This window comes from Sardina pilchardus, chromosome 11 (genome assembly GCF_963854185.1).
Source record: "Sardina pilchardus chromosome 11, fSarPil1.1, whole genome shotgun sequence".
Lineage (NCBI taxonomy): Eukaryota > Metazoa > Chordata > Actinopteri > Clupeiformes > Clupeidae > Sardina > Sardina pilchardus.
In genome coordinates this window covers 25,388,999-25,416,877 of record NC_085004.1, presented here as the reverse complement: position 1 = coordinate 25,416,877, position 27,879 = coordinate 25,388,999, and the positions used below count along the sequence as shown (strand labels likewise).

At 44.2% G+C, this 27,879-nt stretch overlaps 1 protein-coding gene across 2 annotated transcripts; it reads right to left on the bottom strand.

The window, feature by feature from the left end:
• Positions 1-451: 451 nt before the first annotated feature.
• mef2ab (myocyte enhancer factor 2ab) lies at positions 452-27,879 on the bottom strand. Of its 2 annotated transcripts, XM_062548887.1 has the most exons (12): positions 27,756-27,879; positions 25,619-25,736; positions 17,255-17,438; positions 14,509-14,712; positions 10,305-10,439; positions 9,284-9,482; positions 8,632-8,691; positions 6,127-6,275; positions 4,259-4,285; positions 2,907-3,033; positions 2,405-2,531; positions 452-2,026 (listed from the first exon to the last, which is right to left on the bottom strand). In XM_062548887.1, exons 3-12 carry the CDS (start codon positions 17,306-17,308, stop codon positions 1,666-1,668), a joined length of 1,443 nt encoding a protein of 480 aa, XP_062404871.1. In that variant the 5' UTR covers positions 17,309-17,438; positions 25,619-25,736; positions 27,756-27,879; the 3' UTR covers positions 452-1,665. The 2 variants fall into 2 exon arrangements, with proteins under 2 accessions (XP_062404871.1, XP_062404872.1); XM_062548888.1 differs by lacking the exon at positions 4,259-4,285.

Genomic DNA, 27,879 nt, shown 5'->3' with positions numbered 1-27,879 from the left:
GAGTTGTACTGGGCTGGGCCCACCTTCCTTTTAGTATCACAGCATTCCTGTGTCATTGATGTTGGCAAAAGCATCAGGCTCCTCCTACTACATTTCTCAATACCACTGACTGAGTGAGTGCTAGCTACGACAACAAGTCAATATCCACCACTAATGTTTGTGCATGAACAGGACATGGATGTAGACACTAATGCTGCACTAGTGGCGTAGATCACCCTATTCTACTGCCCTTCATTCTATTCTTGCTGTTTTGTTTTTAGTCTTTTATGTTTTATTTGTGATCTTTGAGAGCAAAGGGTTAGGGTTAACAGAAACCTGGCCAATAATGCTGATTCTGATAAATGAAAGTCTTGTAACATTGTGCAATACAATTCTACATCTTAAGTTATGATTCATAATCTTATAATATGTGATCATAGACAAAAATTGCTCCCCCATTTTGATTTAAATATGCTGTATTTCACTTAAGATTTAAATATGCCATTCATTCCTTTCAATACAATAACATATTTACAGTATATACACTCTATTACAAAGACAAAAAAATCAATGTGTAAGTGTTTCTTAGACCAATCATCCAATCTGAAATCCGTCTTGATATTCAGAAGCTGAGGTACTGTGCTTCACCCTCCCACCCAGGCAGAACACTCCACCGTTGGGTTACTGCCAGAGAGCTGACTGCTGGACGACCTACGTACTGTAAGTCTACAGATTTCTGGTGAACAGATCCTTCACCTGTGTTTAAGAGCTACTGTAGACAATCCAGAGTAATTGTGGCCACATGTCACAAGTTGCAAGAGTGACCCACACTGTCTGAATATTTCTGTCTTAAAATAAATTTTTTAAAAAAGGAAAAAAAACAAAAAAAAAAAACAACGACAACGGCCTGGCAAGCTTGGCAGTAATTTCACAAATGTTTACCTGACTTGAGAGCTACATAATGCATACTATAAAAACAAAGCTATCAAGGTAGGCTCAGGTGTGTGAGTGTGTGTTCAACTGAATGTCCATGGCTTTAATAATCTGTTGTAGGCTGAGTAATAACATGTAAATATATAAAAACCCATCTATGAACATAAATGATAACATAGACCTTTGGCTTACAGAAATGTCATCTTGCAAAAAAGAGGCAAAATGCAGACCTATCACACACCTGCAAAATCCATCTGTTCTGCACCCATAAGCAACATACGGCTTCTTATAAACATCAGTGTAATTTTAAAATACTACAAAAAATTGTCACCTCAAATACAAACCAAAAGTATTAGAACATCACTGCATATTGTGCCATTTGCACAGAATTTCCTGTATTCAACAGCAAGACTTCCTGTCATCTGACAAAAAGCCATAGCTGAAATAATGACCTACATGATATAGTTTTGCTTACTTTTGTAAATATAAATCTTAATCCAAAACAAATAGTAAATGAAGTACAAAATAGCAATACCTACTCAAACATTAATAATAATAACAGTCTTCTTATTTTAACATTTAAATAAAAACGTGACACATTCATATTGATATTGTAGCTTCATTATATAATAATAACAATATAATTTGTAAGGATAACATTAACAACACCAGTAACAACAGCAACAACTACAAAACACTCCCTGCCAAAGCGATCCAAGATGGCTGAACCGAGCCGAACTGGGTGACCGGACTCTAGGTGACCCAGCTGTCAATACGCAAGCGCTTGGCTGAGGGACTGTGCTGGTTTTCCCCCACGGCGCCGCCGGAACCTCTGCCGAGCCCAGCGTGGTTGGACTGGAAGTCTGGCCGGTGCTCCTCGCGGTCGCTGCCCTCGTAGGAGCTGCAGGAGGAGCTCAGGCTGTCGGCGGGGGAGCGGCCCACGTCCTGCCTGGGAGCCGGAGCCTGGGCCTGGGCCGGGGCCGGGGCGCCCATGAACCCCCCTGCGGAGGCTCCGCCGCGGTCCCGGGGCGGTGAGATGGGCTCCGACTTGATGTTGACATTATGGCTGGTGCTGACAGACAGGTTGGCACCTTGAGGTAAGTGATTCCCAACCCTACAGTCAAACGTACCCAGTGAGTGTGCAGTGAGGGAAAAGGCTGGCTCATAGATGAAATATGACCACGTACACAGGCACATTTTTGTTGCCACGGGTACGCTGGCGACTACGCCACTCCGTTCGGCACTGTCTATGTATTTGTGAAGCGTTTTCGGTTGTACTTTGTGCACATTAAATGCGCTATATACAGTAAATAAAATGACTTGACTTGACTTGACATTCCACAAGCATTTTCTTTTTTGCATGGTCATCTTAAATACATATCTCATCTACATGCAAAGCCCATATTCTCTCTAGCGTTACAGTGACTGAAAGTACTCGTCACCAATGAAGTGATCAGTGAACACGTTTTCCTCTGAAGGCTGCTAAACTCACCCCTGTGAGCTTGGTGGTCCATGAGCCATGTGCTGGTGCTGCCATGAAGGTGTGGATCCCATGGAAAGGCCTCCGGTGGGGCTGAAGCCTTGCAGGTTAGACAGCTCAGAGCTGTTCAGCTGGTAGTCTGGTGGGAGACAGCACACAGGGTGGGGGGGGGGGGTTAACGTTCAGTGCTGAATGCCCCTCAGGGTTCTTAACTGTGCCTTTCATTGATCCAGATTAGCTTCAGCTTCAGCTGATTACTGTAACACAGTATACTGTAGTGCAAACACAAATGTCAAGACGGAACTTTGTCCATCTACACCACGGTGTGTAACTGTAGTCAGCACAATATTTTAACAGTATCACTTACTGTAACAGCTATATGGGGTGAACAGTGAACGGGACATGTGAACCACAGTAGCTGCTTGTGTGTGTGTGTGTGTGTGTGTGTGTGTCTGTGTGTCTGTGTGTGTGTGTGTGTGTGTGGAGGGGGGCAGGAGTGAAGGCCACGGCTCACCTGAGTTGTAGGTGGAGGCCATGGCGGAGTAGACGAGTCCCTGGTGTGGAAGACTGGGCGTGTTGACGGACACCACAGGGGTGGCCAGAGACTGGGTGGTCTGGGAGCTGTTTATCCTCTGGGCGTTCTGTAAACAAGGGCAACAAAGGTAAATAAGAGCAAAAGCACGAGCGAGAACTGTCAAAGACAAACAAACTTCAGTTTCCAGGAAGACAGGTTGAGTTTGGACTACTTTGTGAGACAATTGCAGGCCATTGACGTGCCTGTACTGTCTTTCACCACTAGATGTCTCTGTAAACCTGGAGATTTGTGCTTACTGACAGCTTTTGTGTTAAAGGGATATTCCGCCATTTTTGGAAATACGCTCATTTTCCACCTTCCCTCGAGCAAAACAATCGATATTTACCTTGTTCCCGTTCATCCAGCCATTCTGTGAGTCTGGCGATACAACTTTTAGCTTCAGCCTAGCATAGATCATTGAATCGGATTAGACCATTAGCTTCTCGCCTACTAGCTTCATGTTTAAAAGTGACTAAGATTTCTGGTAATTTTCCCATTTAAAACGTGTCTCCTCTCAAGTTAGAAAGTGCAATAAGACCAACTGAAAATGAAACCTGGCGTTTTTCTAGGCTGATTTGACATGGAACTACACTCTCATCTGGCGTAATAATCAAGGCAACTTGCAGCTACTGGCACTACTACTGCTTGTTGTCTATGGGGACTATTTTCAGATGCTGCGTAAGATATCACTGCGCCTATGGTACGTTTGCAAGTTGCCTTGATTATTACGCCAGATGAGAGTGTAGTTCCATGTCAAATCAGCCTAGAAAAACGCCAGGTTTCATTTTCAGTTGGTCTTATTGCACTTTCTAACTTGAGAGGAGACACGTTTTAAATGGGAAAATTACCAGAAATCTTAGTCACTTTTAAACATGAAGCTAGCAGGCGAGAAGCTAATGGTCTAATCCGATTCAATGATCTATGCTAGGCTGAAGCTAAAAGTTGTATCGCCAGACTCACAGAATGGCTGGATGAACGGGAACAAGGTAAATATCGATTGTTTTGCTCGAGGGGAGGTGGAAAATGAGCGTATTTCCAAAAATGGTGGAATATCCCTTTAATGAGGTTATCTCACATCATTTTTGCTTGCCAAGCTTAATGCTGTGAAAGGTTTCGATGGTGAAGGCTCAGATATATCCAGGGTTCAAATCAAACGACACATTATGCAAAACAGTTTGACCTCAGAACACAGTGTAATCACATATATTGTGTGTCTGGTATAACTTGTAGGACATACGGCATGCTCCCTTGCTGTGATATCTAAAGGGCATTACGAGCTCATTTCTACTCACCATGTCCACTATTTCTTCCTCCTCTGACTGCATGTAATAGGGAAGGCACAATCACTAAGAAGGCCATCATTTAGATCATGACTATGTCTCATGCAATATCTCAGACTATCCTCCTCAACATAATGTCTTTATTACCTGGAATGGATGTATGCTAAAAGGATGCTGTGTGCGTATTAGCTAGTAGGGCCATTACAAATAATAATTACAAAAAAAATAGCTATTGAAAATAATCGTCTTCTGAAAAACATATCCAGCATGCTATTTGGAATATATATCAGACACATCAAGGCCGTGTCTTAAAATAATTTGGATGTAAATCTAAGGATTTCTAAAAGGATGAGCTGGTGTGCGATACAGCTTTATTTGACAACTATTATCAGTAACATTTGTAGCAGTCATAACTGATAACTCTGTTCCCACATGCTAATTTAGACTCTCTTTTCTAATCTAGACCAAAACAGCTAAATAGATGTGTAACTTCCTCTTTTAAGTGACTCATTTCTGCATTCTGGATTTTTCTCTGCTATTGCCACCGTCCCCTCCACTGGCCTCTTTTGCTTTTCAGGCAATGGGTGTCACCAGGTCAGTGTTTTCATGAACATTTCTGCCCCACAGCACAGCTACACTGAACCGGATTCAGCGAGGCAGATAGACCTCCACACGCACGCCCAATGTCAATGCCAGAGTAACAGGTGCAGCTGAGCAGCTCTCAGGCATCCCTTCCAAGTACAGAGGGCACCGCTGACACATAGCTGGAGCCCATATGTTGCCATGTGCCGGGCCGACCGGTCAAACAGTGCAACACCCACCCACGCACACACACACACACGCACGCACGCACACACACACACACACGAGCACACACACACACACACACACACACACACACACACACACACAGAAACACACACACACACACACACACACACGAGCACACACACACACACACACACACACACACACACACACACACACACACACAGAAACACACATACACACACACACACACACACACACACACACACACACACACACACACAGAAACACACACACAGAAACACACACACAGAAACACACACACACACACACACACACACACACACACACACACACACACACACACACACACACACACGCCACTGTGGCAGCAGCAACGGAAAAGATGCGATCTGGCTGCCTTTCCATCTAGGATTCCGCACAAGATCCATTCCACTCTTTCAGTGGAGGGCATGATTAAAAGGACACCTCCGTGACTTCAGCGCCGGGCTGATGGGCTGTCGGCAGCGCTGTTCACACATGCCTTTTGTTTTACAGACACTCCCTGCCACACCTCGAGCATCTGCTGAGTTGTGCAGCGTAGGGGTGTGTGTGAGTCAGATACGCTGCTCGCTATGAATATGTATCCGCTGGTTAGGAGCTACTCTGTGCGAGATGTAGCTCGGATTAAAATAAAATTAGAACTTTGAAAAAAAGACTGAAAAAAAAACTTCTCACCTATTACACAAAATTGTCACCTTTTCATATTCAATTTAGAGTTGACAAAGTAGAGGAAGGCTGCAATGGTATGGAGTTGCGATGTGAATATAATGAGTTCTCAAATTAACAGATGTATATGAACATGCACAATAAATTGATATTGAGAAACTGAGAGTATAAACCCCCTAAAGTACACATTCAGCAGACAAAGAGAAACGGTGTCTTCTAAGTACCAATAGTGAAGCTTATAGGGCTACATATCGGAGTAAAATGTGGCAAATCCGACTGCAGAACCATGTCCATTTGGATTGAAAGTAGTTACAAATAAGCATTTAATTCACTTTATGCTTTCAATTATTTAATGATCTCACACTGCGGCCAAACACACTCACCAGTGGGTGCATCATGCCTTTGCCAGTGACCACTCGCAGGTCCGGCTTTCGGCCGCTGACATTCAGATTTCCACCAGGGGGCGACGGAGACTTGGCTGGCATCCCTTTCCCCAAGCTGTTCCCGCTGGTATTGCCCACAAAGCCATTCACTGCACAGGCACAAGGAAAGCGAGAGGAACATGTTAGGGCAAGGATAAACAGTGTACGTGAGGCCAAGACTGTCCTCAAGCAAATATAACGCACAAAAACATCTCAACCAAAAGCAAAAACGACTACAAGACATTATGCCAAGAACAGGCTGTGCTGGCTGTGGCATTCCTTCCTTGGCTTGGGAATTCTGACATATTTTGACAATAGAGTGCATGCTGGATAGGGTCCAACTGAGAATAGCGATTTGGTAATGACAAATTCAGATATCCAAGTCATTGTCTATACATTTGATTGAGCAGCTGAATCATTTGACAGGCTTGACAAAATTGTCGCACAGCGAAACAGCACAACATTCTCAGTCACTGCCACTTAAGCTCCCATTGTTTTTATCCATAATTCATAAGGCTAAATTACGTCTTTGCAACAAGAGTTTGAGTTCTACTCATAATAAGTGGGCTTTTGAGAGCGGTGAGCTCAGTGAATAAAGGAGTGCAGATGTGGGTCATAGTAACTGTCATCTAGCAGAGATTCCACCATTATTTCCACAGCTGCCGGCCAGGCTTGTTCTCGCTGGCACCTGCTCCCGAGCCGGGCAGCCTGGGAGCATCGCCAACCAGGTGCCAAGCAGGGAGCCATTTTATCGCTTAGGTGTAGCTGACTCTGTCTCTCTCTCTGCGTGAGTGTGTGTGTGTTTGTGCTGTGTGTGTGCACGGGTATGTCTATGTGTTTGTCTGTCTGTTTATGTGTCAACTGCATGCCTGCCAGATCAGTGTGTCATGCCAGACCCAGCACAGGAAGCCTCAGTAATCAACATGAATCTGACTCCAAACTTCCTTTAAACTCTTGCCCACAAGACTGAAGACATTTTGCCTCACATGTATGTGAGTCAGTATGTGTGTGCGCTATCAACTCCTCAACACTCCCCTTGCCCTCTCAGCACAAGACCAATCCCCACAGCCCCCTGAACTGAACAACAAGAACTACAGACAAGCTGTGCTTACAAGACAAGTCTGTCACGTAAACCCAAGAAACCAGCTTAAATGTAGTAATAATTACAAAAACATACTGTATTAATTTCCATACAATAGGATACACATACGACATACAAATATGCCGTGTGCATATACTGTATGTGTTTGAGTAGCTGTCTTTTATGTGTATGTTCTTTTGTTAAGTGTGGGTGCGTCCTTGTAATTTCACATTTCACATTATCCCCAACAGTATCCGATCCAGCATCCAGTCTGTTGCCTGTCAGCTTGCGTTGTGTGTGCGTGAACTCCCCCCCCCCCCCCGCCAAATCAGCGAGAGGCAGGTCAGCTGAGCCCCTGCCGTATGCAGATTGTGTCGTGATTACCAAATCATCACCCAGACAGAGGGGGGTGAGGGCGGGGAGGGGCTGGGGGGGGGGAGGGGGGGGGGTGAGCAGGGGGTGTAACAGGAACAGGCGTGCTGAGGATGACATCTTGCAGCTTAAACTACTCTAATACCCAATCACCGCCACGCGGCCATCGAAAGCTCAAATGCCTCAACATGTCTTCAAGTGCCCTCTTTGTTACAGTGATGATTTGGTGATACAGTGACAGTCATTTATATAGATGCTCATTTGCTCAATGTTGATCCTCCAGATCAACTCTACGTAGATATTCATTCTTTCAGCAAAAATGTACTGTATAACGCTTCACCGAAACAACATATATGATTAATGCACTATATGATCATTAAACGCGTATGACCCAAAAGTCTTCATTGTGTCACTGGCATAATGCATTCCATGGATAAATATATGCAGCTGTTGTACATAAATCACTAGCTAAATGCATGCATATAGGAACATCCACACGTCAAGTGCAAACAATACAAAATACAGCACAAAGCTTTTTTTTGTGCTGTATACGGAGCCCATCAGCTGGTCGTTTTAACAGGCTGTATGTCATCCAAGCGCAAACAACATCTTCAAAACCCCATCCCAACAGATTGGAGCCGGGAAGACAGTTAAGCCCCACCTGCCGCGCTCTTTCATTCAGTACACGGGCGGACTGTGACAGCGGGGCTGGGGCTGAGGCATGGCGGACACGCGGCCCGAGAGGCTTGCCATGGTCCACATGCTTTCAGAGGTCTACTGGGCCATCTTGCTGACTTTCTCTCGGCCCTTAAAAGGACAACGGCTGAGCCAAGCCACCACCACCACGCTACCACCACCACACACACACGTACAGTACATGTCAAGTGAAGGAAACGTGTCACAGACAGGAAGTGTACGCTCATGGTTAACACTTCGATGCAAAACTGTCACTCAAAATGTCCTGTCAACACACATACAGCATAAACTATTTGGCATGTGGTCTTTTGACTTACCTACTTGGCTGGATAGGGAACCATTCACCATTGGCATATCACTAGCTCCCAGCATAGAACCTTTTAATATAAATACAAAAGTAAATTGAACAACATGAATACATGCTTATAATGCTATCCAGAGATAATGCTTTTCATCATCATTTTTTATTTTTCATCATCCTGTTTACATTGTAGTTAGCCTGGCATAGCCTTCCGTAAGCTTCCGCTCAATTTTCATTTCCCTTCACCATTACGAGGGTTTGGTATGACCAGGCTACATTGTAGTGTATGTTGTGTGTGGTGTCTTTTTAAGCTGCTAGGACCTTGAATTTCCCCTTGGGGATCAATAAAGTATCTATCTATCTATCTATCTATCTATCTATCTATCTATCTATCTATCTATCTAACTAACTAATGTTATAATGCTACCCAGTACTACCCAGTGTTCATTTTACATTACATCACATTACATTTGGCTGACGCTTTTTAACCAAAGCGACTTACAACACGGTAAAAACATTTAAGCTTTTAAGAGCAATTCTGACAACAAATCAAAAACCACAATAAGTGCATCAATGAGTGTAATAAGTGCATCAACGAGTGCAATTGTCTGCAGTAGTGCTAAGTAACTGAGTAACTGAGTGTGTAAGGCCTGATGCTCAAGACTGACCTGTGCTGGGGGGTCTTTGAGAGATCCCAGGGGAGCCCATGTTTCTGTGCAGGGAGCCGTGGGAGGACGACAGCACCCCGGCGTCGCCGTGCGAGGCGGAGTGGCCGAGGGAGCCAGCGGAGCTGTAGGCCAGGGGGTTGTGGTTGGTCACCGGCAGGGCCACGTGCATGGAGAAGTTCTGCTGTGGCATTCCAGAGGGCTGCAGGAGAGAATGGACGGGTTAGAGACTCTTGTAAGGCAAGCAAACAAACAAACAAACAATCAATTCATTAATTCAAAAATTCTAATGGAAATGTAAGATGAAGAAACAACAGGAAGCATAAATGGCAACACACAGCAAAAGCAAGCAACTGTAGTTAATGGCATATTCAGACATTTCAGAGCTTACAAAAACACCACAATTGTTAGCAGATTGAATGATCAAAATCAACTATTTTCTTCATTGCAGACACACCTGGTGGGAAAATGTAAACAAACACACTTATGTGTACTTAATCTATAGCAATTAGCAACAGGCTCACAACAACACAGCACACACACAGTCTGATTCAAAGACAGATAGTGACTATTCTGCAATCCTGTGCCAAACTGTGACCTCACTCTAAGGTGAATGAAGAATGGCCTCATCCCTGAAGGAACACCTCTCATTTCACGATGACCTCAGAAACCTGTGTGTTATTTGTCTAAGGAGTGGCACCATATGTTGCCGGCTTAATACGAGGCACGCTTACTCAGCCTAGGTGACATTTCTGCAGTCTGTTTCCCTGTCTCCAGGGAGCACATATTATAATGAGTGTCTGGACTGTGCTGTAACAAATCTGGTGACCATCTTCACGTTAAAAAAAAAAAAACACATATATTATCATCAGAGAATGCACCTTTCAGTGTGAGAACAATCAGAAAAAAGAAAAAAAAACAGTGTTAGATGCTGAAACCCAGCAGGACTCGTGCCAACATATCAAGCAGCAGCAGCAGCAGCAGAAACAGCAGCAGCGGCAGCAGCAGCACAGGAGTTACTTACGATTTTGTGATTTCGCATCATATTATCAAACTCCTCATTAATTTTTTTATATTTCTCTTCTGTGTGCGGGGCGAGCACGTAAGAGGCGTCCAGGTCGGGGCTGTCGCAGCCCCTGTGCTCTTTCTTGTTTAGCGCCTGTGGTGGACAATCAAAATAAAAAAAGAGAAAAAGGGAAATCAACATAAAGGGGGGAAGAGAGGAGGCGGATGGAGAGTACTTACACTCAAGTGCTTACACATTACATCACTCTCGTCATCCAGCTCCGGGCTCAGCCCGTAGCTCTCGTCAGCCACGGGAATGGCATAGTCATCCTGGCCTTTGTGCCTTAGTTTCTGAAATAGAATTAGCAAATTCACCTGCCTGCATGCAAGAAGCCGGGGCTGCAGACACTCTAGACGATCTGGCAGTGTAGTAGAGCACAGTAGTACAAATGTTTCAGAAGGAGGGGGATCGATAGTTAAAGCTTTTTCAGGTAACGTGAAACACTATGCAGCATTAGAACATGGTACGGCACTATGCTTGTGTTCCAGGAAGCAATTCCAAGCAGTGGCAGAGTGGTGACATTTGAGCTGTCCAAAGCATGTAGGCATTGTATTAATGAGCATCTCCCTCTCCCTCTCTCTCTCTCTCTCTTTCTCTCTCCCGCTCTCTCTGTTTCTCTCTCTCTCCCTCTCTCTGTTTCTCTCTCTCTTGCTCTCTCGCTCTCTCTCTGTGTTTCTCTCTCTCTCTCTCTCTCTCGATTCATGCATGTGCTGTAGCAGCTGTCGGTAAATGACAGCTTTGTGAGAACATCTGAATCTCAACAACACATACATACACTCATTTTTTTTTTCTTCAAATGCAAAACGATTTGACAATTTGAAGTTTCATTTCAATCATTCCCACACAAACAAAAACTAAAAATCTAGCAATCTCACATAATTACCCCTGGCCTGGAGGAGTGGATCTGGACATTGTGACTTACAAATGCATGACATTAAACCAGTCCTGACTTCAGCCTCTAGTAGAGAGACTTAACCAGACATATGGCACATGGACAGCATGGTGATTCCTTAACAACTGCTGGCCCCTTTTCAAGACCACTAACCTGCATTGGCTGCGTAAGAGTGTTTGACCTTGAAAGACAAGGACCTTGACCTGCTTTCAGTTGCATAATTGACTTATCTATCTTGAAGCATGGACTGTCACTGTTACCATATGTAACAATGACAGCACAAGAGAAATCTGGATATTGTAGGGTATTGTCTGACAAGCAATTAAACATAAGATGTTCTAATGTAAAGAAAATAACGTCTTGATGGCAGTGTATTTGTTTTAGATAGATACATTAAATTGCAACTGTCATTGTCATTGTCATTACAAATTTCAATTACACCAACATTATATAAAGATGTATTACGAACACACAATTATACTTTTTTGCAGTTTATTACAAATAATTGCAGCAATTCTTATTTTTTGGCAGCAATTGCAGTAATTCTTGTTTTTCCATCTTGGTTATGCTATTTTTTTTTTCTTTCACAAAAAAACCCCCACTTTTCCAGCAAATAACTCTAGTCAGGCCTCAGATGAGCCAAGCTGCTTGACTTTGTGAGCTACTTTTCTTTGACCCCAGACAAGTGTCCAGACATCGACTTTCTGGGCTTGTGAAATATGATCTCGCTCTCATTCTCACAACTGCATGAAATATTTATCAGGCCCATTGAGGATTCTGATCAGATCAGGGGGCAGGGCAGTGGATGCCAGAGAGAGAGAGAGAGAGAGAGAGAGAGAGAGAGAGAGAGAGAGAGAGAGAGAGAGATAGAGAGAGAGAGACTTGGTGAGACCTCACCCAATAGGCCCTGGGAGAGGCTGGCAGAGAAACTTGTCTCCAGTCAGGCAGGGCAGACAACTGCCGCTAATCTCTCCAACAGTCCTGACTTGAGATGGTCCTCAGACTGAAGACGCCCTTAGGATATTCTCACAATCTCTCTTTGCTTTTCTTTGCCCGTATATTTCTGTAACACTTGTTATGAAAAGGCTTTGACAATCTAATGGAAAGGAGTGACCTTATGTTTGCACACTGTTTGGTGGCTTCAGATATCAGCACTCATAGCTGTCATGTGAAGGAGGTATAGGCTCCCAAGCATACAGTACTCCACGCCACCATATATATATATATATATATATATATATATATATATATATATATATATATATATATATATATATATATGACCCAGGAGATAATCTAACACTTCTTTCCCAAGGGCTGTCATATCACATCTTTTCAACAAAGAGCCAAACATCCAGTAGAGGGCATTTTCCAGCAAATGGCCCATCCTCAGTCAGCACACACATAAGGCCTAAATAAACACTCGTGTCATGGTGATTTGTAAATAGCAAATGTCATAATGCATGTGAAGGTCGACATGCCCGGCATTGCAAAGACATGCCTCTGTGCTGATGGGGTGATTAGGCCGACTCTTTAATAGCCCAAGGCCTGTGCTCATAATAGGAGGGGAGACAGTGAGCGCGCTAGCCACACCAACTGACCACTGCCTGAGCAGAGCCCTCCTGACAGCATTCCCAGACGCTAATGGGCCACCCTTTTATTATTTCAATCTATTAATGGCTATTGACAGTTCTATTCATGTCTGATTCAATTACATGCAAGACAGATGTCCTTCTCGCCGTGCTTGAGGACAGAGGTGATGACCACAGAGCCCCCATCTCCCCCCAGCTGCGTGTCTGTGTGTCCGGGGCGAAGAGGCGAAAAAAGATCTCACAGTTCTCACAAATCGGCCTCTTTATAGCTCGATAGCCTGGGATTCGCTTAAACGCTCGCCTTGTAATCGTCTGCTTGTGAGGAGTCCGAATGTGCCGTAATGCACGGCCACTTGAGGAGAGCCGAAGTGCAAATGAGATGCAGATTGGCCCATACAAGTGAGCAAATCCGGCGCTTGATACAAAGTTGCGGAAATCATCCCGACCTTCATCATTTTCTCACCCACTTACAGATGAGGAGTATTTTTAGCTCGCCACAGCTGTTGAATTCACATATCAATGCGAATGTTTGTGTGCGGCGCAAACAATATTCAGAGGAGAGGAGGATATCTCAATTCTCTGCAGCTCGGCAAAGAACTCATCACTGCATCTGTCTACTGGTCAATATGAAATACATTTTTCATCATATCTGACACCAAGATGCAGAGACCTGCTCATGAGCTAACACTGTGCATATGGGCACATTTCATTGGAGCTGATGCCATTCACAATGTTATGTATATCAACTAACCTCAAAAAACAGCTAACACTATTTCACCCTTTCAAGGGTAATTACATTGTCAAATAATGTTCATCAAAGAGATACCAATGGGCCCGAGTTGTGAGTCACATGAACTAATTTTCACTTTGAAGTAGCATGTGTTCGAACAAAACAGAAGGAATGTGACTCTTTTGTGGAATTCCTCACTTACCTTCACAGAGGCACAAGCTGGAGAATTAACTATATTCCTTTAGCGGTATAAACATGCAGCCTTATAATCGCAGCATTACAGCTCATTTGTGTTGCCTATCATGCTAATTCATTTTCCTTCCAGACAAATTACATTTGACATTTTGCGCAACACAATGGCCAATCAGACATGTTGTGCCATAGTTTAAGATGGAGTAAGAAGGAATTCCTTTTTTTTTGGCATGCTCTTAGAGCTGACAATAAAGAATAGGTGAAAATAGGAGACATTCTCTTTTGACTGTCTGAGGGTAAAACACAATGTTTGTTCTTATTGTGTCTAACCTGGGATTGGGTCTAACCTGACAGGGATTTGCACATCTGTCAAAGTCCACAATGAGGTGGAACAACTATTTTAACTTACATAAAATACCAAACACAAATTAATATGTGAACTTGATGTTTGAAAAATAAATAGCTGACATCATTAGGCTGCCCCATTACGTAAGCGAATAGTTGTTAATTATTAAGTCCATATCGGATACTGATATGGATATCTGATGCTCTTTCTCAATTTTCATACAGAAAATACCTGCCTGAGTCAGAGTAACTGAGAACAGCCTCGACTAGCTGATAAATTGGTTGACAGCTAATCAAACTTGATAGATTATACTAATGATGGGAGGAAGAATGGTAATGGCACCTTCTTGTTTACAATGTAGCTTGACCTGATTGACCTATGAGATACATATCAAACAAGATGGCACTCACCTCCACAATGTCGGAGTTGGTTCTGCTCTCGTGGGGTTCGTTGTATTCGGTGTACTTGAGTAGAACCTTGTCCATGTCCGTACTGGCGTACTGGAAGAGTTTGTTTGCACTATTGAAGATGATCAGTGCTATCTCACAGTCGCACAGCACACTCAGCTCATACGCCTTCTTCATCAGGCCAAACTTCCTCTTAGTGAATGTGACCTGGGACAAAAACAAGGAAAACGCACGTAAATTAAATGTTTAAAGGAACGTTAAAACGTGTTAAAAAAGGAATGTCTACGGTCCCAGGCACGGCTTTTCAATGAACGCATACGACGAGATCAAACAAAATTAACATTTATATCCAATTAAGTTAAATCTCCCACCACTTGAAGTAACTGTTTCACAAAAGAACACTTCAAGTTCATCTATGGCGAGACAAATTACACTGATATGGATCGGTCTTCTAATTAAGACATTATACACACTGCCCCTTTTTCATAGCTGTTTAAAAAACAACCTTGTGCAATGTGACATTCCTCTCAGGCGCTGCCTTTCATTGTGCCCTGGGTCTGATTGCAGGGTCCCGGCCTGTGCTATCGGCCTTGGTCCACCGGACCACTGCTTCAGAGGAACCGGAGAGAGAGAGAGAGAGAGAGATAGCACACACCGGGCTCTGCTCAGGCTTGCTCTCGGGGGCACTTACAGTACAAAGGCTGTGCGCGGCCGTATGTAGGTCACAGGGCATTCACGTCCACTTACCGTGGCATCCCCATTCACGGCCTGCACGGGGACGTCGTTGGGACAATGCAAACAAATGGATGTTCGAGGGGCTTATGGCCGTATCTATGAAATCTGCAAATGGGAGGGCTCTGGGCATAAATCAGTTTATGAATCTACAGTGTAGATATCAAAGCATAGTTCTGCCTCTGCAAGTGCTTTATCTGTTCTGTACTGCTTAGTGGCCACTATCTGAACACCACAGTTACCATGAATATGCGAGTGCCTACACTCTGATCCTACTAATACGCAATGATAACCCACGGGAAGGCAAAAGAGACAGAGATTACCGTCTGATATAACAACATGTGCTGTCCTGTGGGAGAGGAGATATAATGCATCACGGTATCGAGAACAACAACAAGCTATGGTCCTCCTGTTATTCATTCTTCAAGAAATCTTCAATTAGTGTGTGTGTGTGTGTGTGTGTGTGTGTGTGTACGCATAAGCCTGTGTGTGGTGGTGCTGGATGGCTGGATGGGTGGATGGGTAGAACAGTAAAATGGTAAAAAAAAAGACTCCATACAGAAGCACACGTTGGAACAAATTCCATACAATAATAATATGATCTACACCAACACAAATCTGCTGCATACATCACGGTGTGTCCGTAACAATGTGGGCCAAGTGGCTATATTGAAGATGTTATACTGCTCTAAAGCAGTCAATTGCTTGTTTAGAATAGTATACATCAGTATTTCATTAGCCCACTTACAGAACTCTGCCTTTTCTCACGTCATGAATATGGAGTGCCTGCGGTCCCGTGGATGAATACATTTTTCATGATAATGGGACGTGTATGCTAATGATTGTTCCCTCGGGTCTACTGCTGAGCCCTGGGGACTATGGCTGCCATGTTTGTGATGCTTTCTAAGCAAACACTACTTACCAAACAAGCAGACTTTATCATCAAGAAGCAACCCTCTCCGCCGCGTTCTGGCGTGATATCATGCAAACAATATTCGTTGATTTATACAGTGTGCCACTGTCTGCAACACTGTACCTTGCTGTGCTGAATATGATTATGTTATTATATGGTGACATGTCAGCTACGACTACATTTTCTTTTCAATGTAACCAAACTAAAAATTACCATACTGCGCTAATAATAAGGTAAATCCCACAAACAAACAAACCAATAAAAATGAAAAAAATATTCCCCCCCCCCCCCCCCTCCAAAACCATTAAACATATACACCACATCCAAAAGCAGCACACACAGACACAGACGAGAAGTCCTCCAGACAAGATAGGATTTGTTACGCCGCTTCTCCGCGCGTTTATATTTAGCCGGGCGCGGAGCAGACGGGGTGAATTCCAGCCGCCTCTGTGGTTGGTCTGAGCGATGGCAGCCAGCGAGAGAAGGGCGCAGTGTGTCGCGCTGGCCCGCCCTGCTAATGAGAGGGTGCTGTTGGGATGTTGGGCAGCGGCTTTGCCCTCCTAATTACTACCGACCAGCTGCAACCACAGGGACGGCTGGGGGCCCCGCGAGGCCCTTCGAGCCTCGGACAAGCTCTCCAGTGTCCGACACCTCGCCTGTGGGGGCAGCGTCCCGACATCGCTTCCCCGCACGGAGCCCCGAGGTCTACGGGCTCATCAAAACTATACAGTGTGTTTTGGACGGATGGGTTTTTTTTGCTGGATCTCACGGTCTCTAATTAAGACGTATATGTCAGCTCTGCCACGGAGGAACAGCGCGCTGCTTCGCGTCGCGTTTAAGCGTTTGGCGCAAAAAAAAATCTCTGGGGGAGGTTTATGAGACTGCGTTCTTGAAAGTCAGAGCTGAACGAAAACCACTCCAAGGATTCCTCGCCGCAGAGAGGACATGTAATCGTTGTGCTGCAGCGCGGAATGTGTGCCACCACCACACACCCTACTCACTTTGAGTTCACTTTTCAGCGTAGAGAGAGAGTAAGGGAGTCAGGGAGTGTTAAGTGCATGCACTTGTTGTCGGAGGGGGTGGGAGTGTTTCACTGTCGCCTACCTGTCTGTTCCGTTCGTCCATGATTCGTGTGATCTGGATCTTCTTTCTCCCCATGGCTGCTTCTGTTGTTGTCGCTAACACACCCCCCAAAATATAGTCGAATAAAAATCGTATGGATCCTTAGGACTTCAGCACATGGTACAACACAATTCTTCTCCCAAGGCCCTCCACGAGATGCAGAAACCTGCGACAAGAACAACAAAAGATAAACATTAAAACTTTGTCAGACATCTTCACATAGTCATAGTACAGCTACATAAAAATGGCTTATAAACATACAGGCCCCATTCTCTCACTCACACTCTCAATCTGTTACTTTCACATGACATGGGTGATTTCCCACATGACATTTTGTTTATCTGCTATCTCCCATTCTTCCCCTGCCTGGTTCAGGAGTGCTGTTAATTGCCTCAAGCAGACTGCCTAATCCCATTAGATCACTGGTTTACACTGGAGCAGTAGGCCCACACATATGAGATGTGTGTGTGTGTGTGTGTGTGTGTGTGTGTGTGTGTGTGTGTGTGTGGGGGGGGGGGGGGGGGGTTAAGGCCTGAGGGATTATCCAGTGTGGCAACAGTCATGATGGTTTCAGAGAAGGTATGACTCTACTGTACCGCACAGAAGATCTCTAAAAAGTGGATTTTTAAAGAACCCATTAGGTGTTAAATAGAGCATAATACAAATGCTATGTAAAACTAATAGCACACAAATTAGCAGCGTAAAAAAATGATGATGAGGACACAAATTGCATCCCAGTCCAGTCCCAAACCGTGCACTTGCTGTATAACAATACAGGCGTGTTCTCAACATTTGTCTTGACATAAAAATCTATATGATCACATGACTATGAAAAGCTTGCCCACGCTGAAGTTGTGAAAAATATCACATAGGATTTTGTGCCACCTTCCCGCAGACTTATACAATGCATAAATTAACACGTACAATTGCCTCAGGAACAGCTCTCATGTTGTAGAATTATGCATTGCAATGTACTCCTATAGTACACATAGCAAAGCAATGTTCCTTATCACCCTCTTGTCCTAACAGCTTTTGCTTCGCTCAGCAGGCCAACACAAAGTGAACCTCATCTTACACAAAGTGAATGAAAGCAGCTGGCAATGAGCAGGATGCAATCTCCTCAACCCCAACATAACCATACACATGCCCGGCTCTCTCCATACCATAAAAGGCAAAATGGGAGCTGCCTCGCCCACTTGCACTGTTTGACTAGTAAAAACACCCTTTGAATTCTGATGGGAAAAGCAGCCCCCTTGTCTTGTGCAGCTTTCCATGCCCTGGGACAATTAAAAGGATGACTCACTGTCACCCTCGTGTTGATGTTAATTTCATCAACAAGACATCCCCGCAGCGTGTGGAAAAGGTTTTCAGGAAGATGAAAGGGAGTGATGTCAGTCCCCGGAAAAAAAAAAAAAAAGCAATCTGGAATTTTTCAATGACCGCCGACGAAAACGCCATTGTTAAAAGAGAGAGAGAGCGACCACTGTTACCTAGCAGATAAATATGAGTATCTCTGTCTATGTGTGTGTGTGTGTGTGTGTGTTCAAAATGTCTAGTGTGATTCACTTGACCAACTCCCTTTGTCGCTGGCCGTGGTGCAGCTGGAAAGCGCTTGGAATCTGGGCACATCCATGCGAGCTCTGTTTCCTGTCTCTGGCCGCTGCATCCTACCGCAGAAGGCGGGCGGGCCCCGGGGCCTCCCCTTCCTGTTTTTCAGGGCCTCGGCGAGGAGGAGCCGCTGGGAGCCGCGCTTCCGTTTCACATCAGGCCCCTTGTTATTTTCCTGCCCGTTGCTTTTAAGACTAAACAAGGGAGCCGGTGGGCTTTTGTCCACCATCCTGTGAACAGCACTCCGGCCGGCCATTATCATGTCTCCCGCAGACACTCGGCTGTGTTGAAAGATGGGAGCGTTTTTTTTTTTTTTTTGTCAGGATAGATCTACGAGACTGTGTATGGAAAAAGTCAACAACACAAGGACAACACAAAGTTAAATACTGAATAAAAGTGGCAGGGATATTGAAATGACTACGACCAACAGGGTTACTGAAATGACTGCGCGCACGTGTTATTAACGCTTAACTTTGCTTGTGTTATTGTTGTTTATGGCCGTTTTACTGCCGCGTGATTAGGTGTGCAGCGCGCGCACACAGCTATGGGTGACCTGTCAGGGCAGCAGTGGCCGCAGCGCCGAAGCAGCTTAGCCCCATGTGTCAGAGTCAACCGAGGTGACCGCAGGGCTCTGGTCCCCTGCGCCCGTGGAGCACCGGCTCTCTCTCCCGTGTCAAGACGACGACGCGCAGCTGATCCCTGACGAACAACAGCCAACCCGCACTTTCACGCTGTCCGTCTTCCCGTGCGCCGTTGCCATGGCGACTAATGAGCTGTCATTAATAAGGTCTGTCACCTGCATGCGGTTTGTGTGTGAGTGTGTGTGAGTGTGTGTGTGTGAGAGAGTGTGTGTGTGTGTGTGTTTGTGTGAAAGAGACAGACAGGCAGAGAGAGAAAGTGACGGAGGAAGAGAGGACAACGTGAACTGCTAAAAGATGTTTAAATCGGTCTGAATTGTTAGCGCTCTGTTTGCACTCTCTGTCCCAATGAAGAGGACGGCAGCTTTCAGAATGCCATTTAGTCTGTGCAGTCTCCTCTTAAGACATCTGAGAAGAGCTTTGATCTGAACAGGCTGTGTTAAAGATGGAAATAATACGACTGTCTCAAGTGACATAGACAACATTACCAAAGGCCATTATACAGAACTGATGGTGACATACTGTACTGACTGATCATGAACCAGTTGTGATGTTCTGAGTTGACAATTTGTGGGCTTCCGCATGCAATTCTATTCACTATTGATGAACACACCCAGGTGTGTTTCCCTACATTATTTTAAACATTAATTTCATGTGACTTTAAACTCACATTAATAAGAGCAATGACGGGAAAAGTCAAAACTGATCAGCGCTCAGCTACATCTGCACATACAACCATCACACCACGGATTTCACATACACCAAATATACACTTTCCCATCAAAGGGCACGTGCTATCCATCAGGGCTAAGTAGAGTAATAGAGTAATATAGAGTCATGTAATGTTTCAATCCCTTGGCGTTGCATTGAAGACATCACTAGTAGGTCTAACCAACCAGTCCTGACTGACTGTCAGTCCGTCACCAGCAGAAGGGACTGGTGCTGAGGTAATCAGGCGGACACTGATGAAAATGAGCCGCCTATCCGTGGGCTCGCCGCCACTCGCTCTCCACCGCAGCCTCCTTCCCTTTTGATGTTGAGTTCACATCACAACGTATAGCGGGTAAACAGGCAGGAGGAGTCCGCCGGGGCCTCCCAGGGGGATGGGCGGGTGCTGGGATATCAAGGGCACCATACTGTGCACACAGCATCTACTGGAGAGAAAAGCTCCTCCCTGTTCCTTGGTTGCACCTTTTTTGGTTTCCAGCAAAAATCTGCGATGCATTTTCACCTTCCTTAAAGAGTTCACCATGCATGCGCTGCCTATGACGAGGAGATTAGAACTGGGGTAGATGCAGCGAGGAGGAGCCCAGAAATAGCCTGTCTGCCATGTCTCTCAGACAGAAACATCTGCTGACAACCGGGAGAAGCTGGAGTGGAATGAGCACTGCCACACTTGTCCCTCTTAAAGATTGAGAGATTGTGCAGAAGTCGAGTCGAGAAGCTGCATTTCGGATTTAACAAACAAGTGAGGTGTTTACAAAAAGAAAGGAGGATTTTGCGCAATACTACAATAAATACTTAATTCCTCTCGATGATAATTAATTACAGTCTGGCTGTATTATACCAGCAATTGTCACTTCAGCCAATGTGGAAAAACACTCTCAAATAGTTGTTTTTCAGAGGGTAAATGGACAGATGATTCCCCAGTGTGTGTGTGTCTATGAGAGCACAATTAACAGGAAAAAGACTTAAAGAGAAAGACACTGAGGAGAAAATGATTGAAATCTCCACTGTGTCTTAAAATTCTAACCGCTGTCACTCCATGCACGAACGTTCCTCTGTTTCCCTGCGTCTGAGCAACACTCCTTTTTAACTTAATTAGTCTGCCCACTGTGATGTCATTTTTAATATTGTGTTGTTTTTTTTATTGCTGCCTAAGGACATACTTTTCTCTCTTTGAATGCTGTCAGCTCTCAGTTGGCACAGCATGGCAGAAGTCAGGGCCTACCCAACTGAGAGAGAAGCACTCTAAGTAGAATTTCGTACCGCGACTTCCAAGATATTTCTGTGCGGCGTGAGACATACTGCATGGCATCCATATGCTATCTTCATTTAATATCGGTGCCCCGTAGACGAGTCCAACATGTCACGTCATATAACAGCATGTCTAGCTTATTACTCCTCTTATCCCGAAAGCCATCTTACAGGCAAAGTCAAATTAACTAAATCAGATGGTTTCAGCAGACCTGAAACAAATGTAACATAGAACACAGTCCTGCTTGTAAATGGAATATGATTTTCGACTGCATGTAAGTCATTGGGGGGTGGGGGTAGGGGGGTGTGTAGGGTGGGGGTGTGTGGGGGGTGGAGATGGGGGCTGGAGACATGAAGACCCGTGCAGTGACGTGCGAGCCAAGATTGCTGAGGAGTCTCCTCCCAATGCCACTGAGTCAGAGACCTCAATTACCCCATAACCCCAGAGCATATGTAATGAACTGCAGACATGCATACATTCCTGGGAAGAGTGTTGGGTAGAGAGATAGAGAGAGAGAGAGTAGAGAGAGAGAGAGAGAGAGAGAGAGAGAGAGGAAGAGATGTCATTGAGCAGTACCAGGGAACGTTAATAAAATGAGCCAGCCTTATCAGAGAAATGGCAAGCAGCTCTGATTATGATCAGAGACTGGCTCATCAAAACAGTTTATGTGGTACAGTAATGTGGGATCGGAAGCAGGGGGTGGGCAGCAAAAAACCTCCTACTCTTCAGCTGGACTGGCATTAAATCTCACTACTAATGTTTCACGTTCAGTTTTACTGTATCTCAGAAATAACGACTTTCTTCGGCATCAACGCTGCTCAACTGGGGGGGGGGGAAACATAACAAATGCAAGACTCTGAACACTTGAACTCTTTGCACGCTGACTAGTACAGTATCTAAGCAGACACATTATCAGATCAGAAGAATAATGCTGGGAGGACTTTTTATAGACTCTGCAATCTTTTGATCTGGTAAATTAAATTATAATGTATTCTTCAGATTTGTTTTTCCCCCCCTCTCTTGTTGGAAATTCTGCCCTTTCAGCAAAGCAATGAATTCCCTTTTAAGTCCTTAAAGATCCCCTAACTGGAAATGAAGACTTCATCCTAAGAAGCAGGAGTTTAGGGTTTTCTCGGGCCAATCCGTGACCTTGGCTTCTGCGTCTGCATTTGAATTAAGCAGTGCACAGAGGAGCACTGTGCCATGATGTATATCTCCTCTGACACATACAGACGGAAATACTCTGACAGACCCTCCAAAAATATTCTACACTATGCGATGCAAATTAATATGGGCAACATCATGTATATTTCTGTGCTGGCCAGACGAATCTAGTAGAGAACATGTTGACGTCAATTCACCTAATAGCATAAATGTGTTATTTTTGTTTTATTTTATCAAAAGGGTTTATATTGTACTATACTCATGAAGATCATGATGTACAGCAACAATAATTCGATTCAGGACAAAATACAACATGCTTCTTTATGCTTCCTGTATGGAACCAGATCCACTTTAGCAGTGGAGAAATCTCAAGATTTCTAAGTCTGTTATGGCCTAACAAAAATGCATAGACATGAATCCCATAAAGACAAGAGTTTAATAGTTTATAACTAAAATAAAAATGTCATCCAGAGACATCCAGATGTCTTGTTCCTCATCTCCCTTGTCCTTTGTCCTACGATTACTTACAGATGTCCACATTAACAAAATAATATCTGCTCACACTACATTTTGGTGGTTAAGGTTGAGGTCAGAGGTTGGGTTTGGTTAAGGTTAAGGTGTTCAATAATTGTTAAAGAACATTTTTATGCACTGAACTTTCAAACTATCCAAGTAAAGTGTAATTTGTCATGCTAATAAAACATGTATTGCATTTACTTTGAACTAGAATTAGAATAAAAAAAACAAACCCATCAGAAGTGCGAGAGGGCAGTGAAAGAGGAGCAGGGCTCTGGCCCTGAGGGTCTATGCCGATGGCAAAGGGCTAAAATCACATGCCTGCACCCACTAGGCCATGTGTCAACAATGCAGCATGCTGCGAATGGTGTGCCTTTGCCGCACACAGCAGGTGCCTTCATTAAGAGTGGATCAGCGACTGAGTGCTGAACATCAGGACGACTCCCAGATAAATCTGGACGGTCAGGTGCATGATCGTGTCCCATCCCACAGACACCAGCACCAGTGTGTCCGTCTGCAAACAGAGCCGCGTTCTCAATGGGTTAATGGCGCCCCGCGCTCCAAGGTTTGGATTGCTAATGAGAAGCTACACAAACATGACACTGAATACAGCTTACTGTGCTAACCCAGGCGGTTGCCAGATCACAAGCCAACCTTGGATAAGTGGGGTGAAGTGGTGCAGAGCAGAACAGAGCTCCTATTACTTAGTTAAATCTATGGTTTGCAATGAAATAAACACTGTGTGTGATATTCGATGCTAAAAGTGTCTCTAGGAAGATTCTAGAAAAAGGAAGTCCACGTTTGCATTCTGAGAGAAATTGAACTGTGCACAAGGCTAAATGATGTAAAGGCAATAATGAGGGTTTCAAGTCAGCTCCTTCATATTATTGTTCATTTCCTCCAGGTTGTTCCTTAGCAATGTCAGAGGAGCAGTGTCTGGTTGACCCTACAATGTTGTCGGATAAGGTCATAGTAAGCAGCAAAGACCCTTAACAGATAGGGAAGAGGATTGCTGTGTGAAAGAGGATTAGCTTAAAGATTTAGGCAACAGCAATTGGTGGAGGATCCCCTTTCTGACCCTTGGCTATGGGTCGGGTGAGAAAGCCTAGGTAAGCGAGGAGGGCAAAGGAACGGGCGAGCCAAAAGAAAAGAGCGAGACAAAACTATACACTCGCTGGGTATTTCCTTTTAGCCTCTGAAACTGCCACTTAGAGGAAAGCAACAGCGATCTGATCCCACATCTGCTAAATTCGTACTCCACAGTTCTTTCTGTTTTAGCCCCTGCTCCGCACTTTGTGAATTCCCTTGGAACACATGAAACAGGAACCTGCCCATTGAACAGGTGTCTTTTAAGTCACCTAAGTAGAAAATCAGACCATCTTGCAGCATCAAACTCGGAATCCAATGGCCCTTAAATACTGTTTATACTTTGCCCAAGTGGAGGTACTCAGTTTTACTAGAGTGTGCACACATTGCACAGGTTAGTGCCAAGGGGATGGATGCCAATGCAAAGCCCTCGGGTTTGGACGACACCACTGAGTATCAACAGCCAGTCTAATTAAGTTTGCCCGTGCCGCCTCAAATCATGGTTTTATTTGGCAGCCGCGCGCCAAACACCTATTTACATTTGACAAAGACAGTTTCATGATGCTACAGGAAAGGAGTTGAGGAGCTAATATTTGGAAACAATTTTATTTGATTTCTTTATTTGTCCGGCGACTTTTTCGAGACCTGGGAAACCTATTTAGCATCAAACGTGTGGACGGGTGGTCAGACAGGAGGCAGCCAGAGGTTTCTGGTTTTGGAACGGCCGCTTGCAAATTGCTGGGCGACCCCACAGGAGCATGTTTGAGTTTCAGCGGATTAGGACCTTCTCCAAAAGCCACAGAAAATGAAAACACGAGCAAATCATAGTCTCTGCTAACATGCCCCGGGTTTAAATAGAAACGCATAGATCCATATGGAATGCACGGCTTTTAGACGTGGGATTGAGAGCAGGCTCACCCAAGCCATTGTAGCTTGTGATGTTCAGCATAGCGAACTCTGGTTTTGGTTTTTCAACAAGAATCCCAGACGATGTGAAGCAATATAATGTGTGCAGCCAGCCACAGGTTTGACGAAATGAAGAACGCACTGAGACTGAATAGCAACTATTCCATTTCCACACGCACAAATGGGGCCTAATATTTTAGCTGGATCAAAGACTATGTTTCATTTGGGAACTTCAGAAACTAACATGGCAAGCGATCCTAAACAACTTACAACAACGCTTAAAAGTGACACTGTTTAACGGTTTAACTTGGAAAAAGTCAGCACCCATGTAGATCAAAGGAACTGGAATTGTACACTGAATATTCCCATTCAGGCCTAGACCCTGGAGGGGGGGAAAGAGTTTTGGGTCATCTGGGGCCACTGCTGACATGGCGATGGAAAAGGTCTTACCACACGATAAAAACACAGCGCTCTCCTGACCAGGCTCCTCCTTGGACCAGCAAAAAGCCCAAACTACAGAGTGGTCAGTTCACTCCCTGCTCCAGCGCTCTGCTGCTTGGACACAGGCCTGTGGGGAGAGGGAGGAAAACGTCCAAGAGAGGGTTCAGTTGGGTTAAAATGCGTATGGAGACAACTGTTTGCATCCACAACACAACCACCGTAAATAACGGGGGATTTATAGCTCACATCATGGATGCATCTTCACAAACTATATACTGTAAGATTTTAGCCTCTGAACTAGAAAATGCAGACTTCCACATGGTTTATAACAAATGATTTCAGGAACAGATTAAGGGCCAGACCATTCTGTAGCGCCCAAGCATATAGAACATTCAGCTGTACATACAGTGAATTTCAGCCATAAAATAGATTGGCATTTATCTGTCCACTAGAGCAAAATGCTCCAAGACGTCAAGCGAGTGAAGGATAACTTTGAATCTGTCTCTCTCATGCTGCTTCCCAAATCAGCCTTAAATTACTATGGTTTACACAGCCAGTAGTAAAACGTGTTAAGTCTAAGATCACAAAAGCTGATCAAAGCAAAAGAAATCCTCAGACACCACCCTCCCCGCTTAACCCTAATGCAATATAATTGACCAGAAAAATTTCACTTGGGGATGGGAAGGACCCAAAATAGCGATTCAATAAAAATACACACAGTGCCGCCTCTATTTCCTGACCATGTGGTGCTAAAAAGATGCTGGTCCCTGAGAACCGTTACTATTTTTGTTTACCGCCAGGCCAGAAATACCCCATCATTAACAGACCAGCAAGGGAGAGAAAATAACACCCCATGACACGTGTTTAAAGCCTGGATTCATTTGGCCCATTACAAACACCATCCTGTACTATGATCAACAAATTTGTCTGGGATGATGAAAAAAACATGCCATTTCACCTACGGCTATGCTGCTTCACCTTTTAAATGGCAACACTTATCTAATACCACACAACTATTTCCAAGTCACAGCTGACAATTACACAAATCTGTGTGTGGAAAATATGTCATACAGCATACATTTAGGCCTAATCTAATCTAGACTACTTATAATATACCATACTAAAATTGTTTTGACAATAGAGATAGATCTGATCTGGATAAGACAACAACTGCACATGTGTCACAGCTCTCAGGACTGTGTTATTTGCTTGTTCAGATGCTACCAAAAATGTATGATATTGAGTGCTTCTACAGGGAGGTCAGCAAAACATTTAACATTTACCATGACATTGCACCCATTATTTCCACACACATTTTTTTTTTCATTTATGGATTTATAGAGATTGTCTCTTCATAACATTTCACTAAATTATAAATGTGTCAAATAGAGATCCCTGGCAAACCAAGACCATATTATGACCCACAACTTGGAAACACATTGTAATACAGAATAGAACACCACTACATCATTAAACTTCATCATTGGAAGCGTCAATGTGTCTATAATAATGTCCATTTCAGATCAGCCCATTGCCTGAAAATATAAGTTACATTGACAGATTTATGATAACTTCACCATATACCCAAATGATTCCAAGAAACTATGTGTCATGCACAGATTTGACCAATTTAAAAGGTGATAATGCCTTGTCTACTGGCTATTTTAGCTTCATACTACATACACTGGGTTTACAATGCAACGCAATCTTTGCGATGGTTACCAGTGACATGATCATTGTTGTTGGTAGTAGAAGGGCAGTATCTCACACTTAGGCCTTCACTTTTAAAAAGTCTGCGTAATAAACGTATGTTTAACTTTTTTCCTGTGGTTCAATAACTTCTGTTCCAAGAATTCGCCCATGTGTTCCAGCGTGATATTGTGAAGCCTGTGTTAATATAAAACCTTGGAGCATCCAGCATGAATCACGCGATTCCCTATGCAGCCAAAATTCTAGGAATCATAGCAAATCAAACTAGATATAAATCACTAGAGAGGTTAGCCCTCAGTCCCAAAGCAAAACGATTCCAGTGTGGACCGTTAGGCACATTTCCCTCTATATACTATATCCCAACCCCTTCTTTACGCGAGACCGCGCCAAGTAGCTTGAATATGGATAAAATATTATCTATATGTGTTCTACTCACCTTTGTAGTCGCAGAAAACCGAGGATTTTCTCTCAGTGGTTCCGTAGCACACAATCGTGCGTGTACATACTCTCAGTAGGCTACTACTGTACGGTGACAGTGTTCCAGCACTTACTAAGCGTAC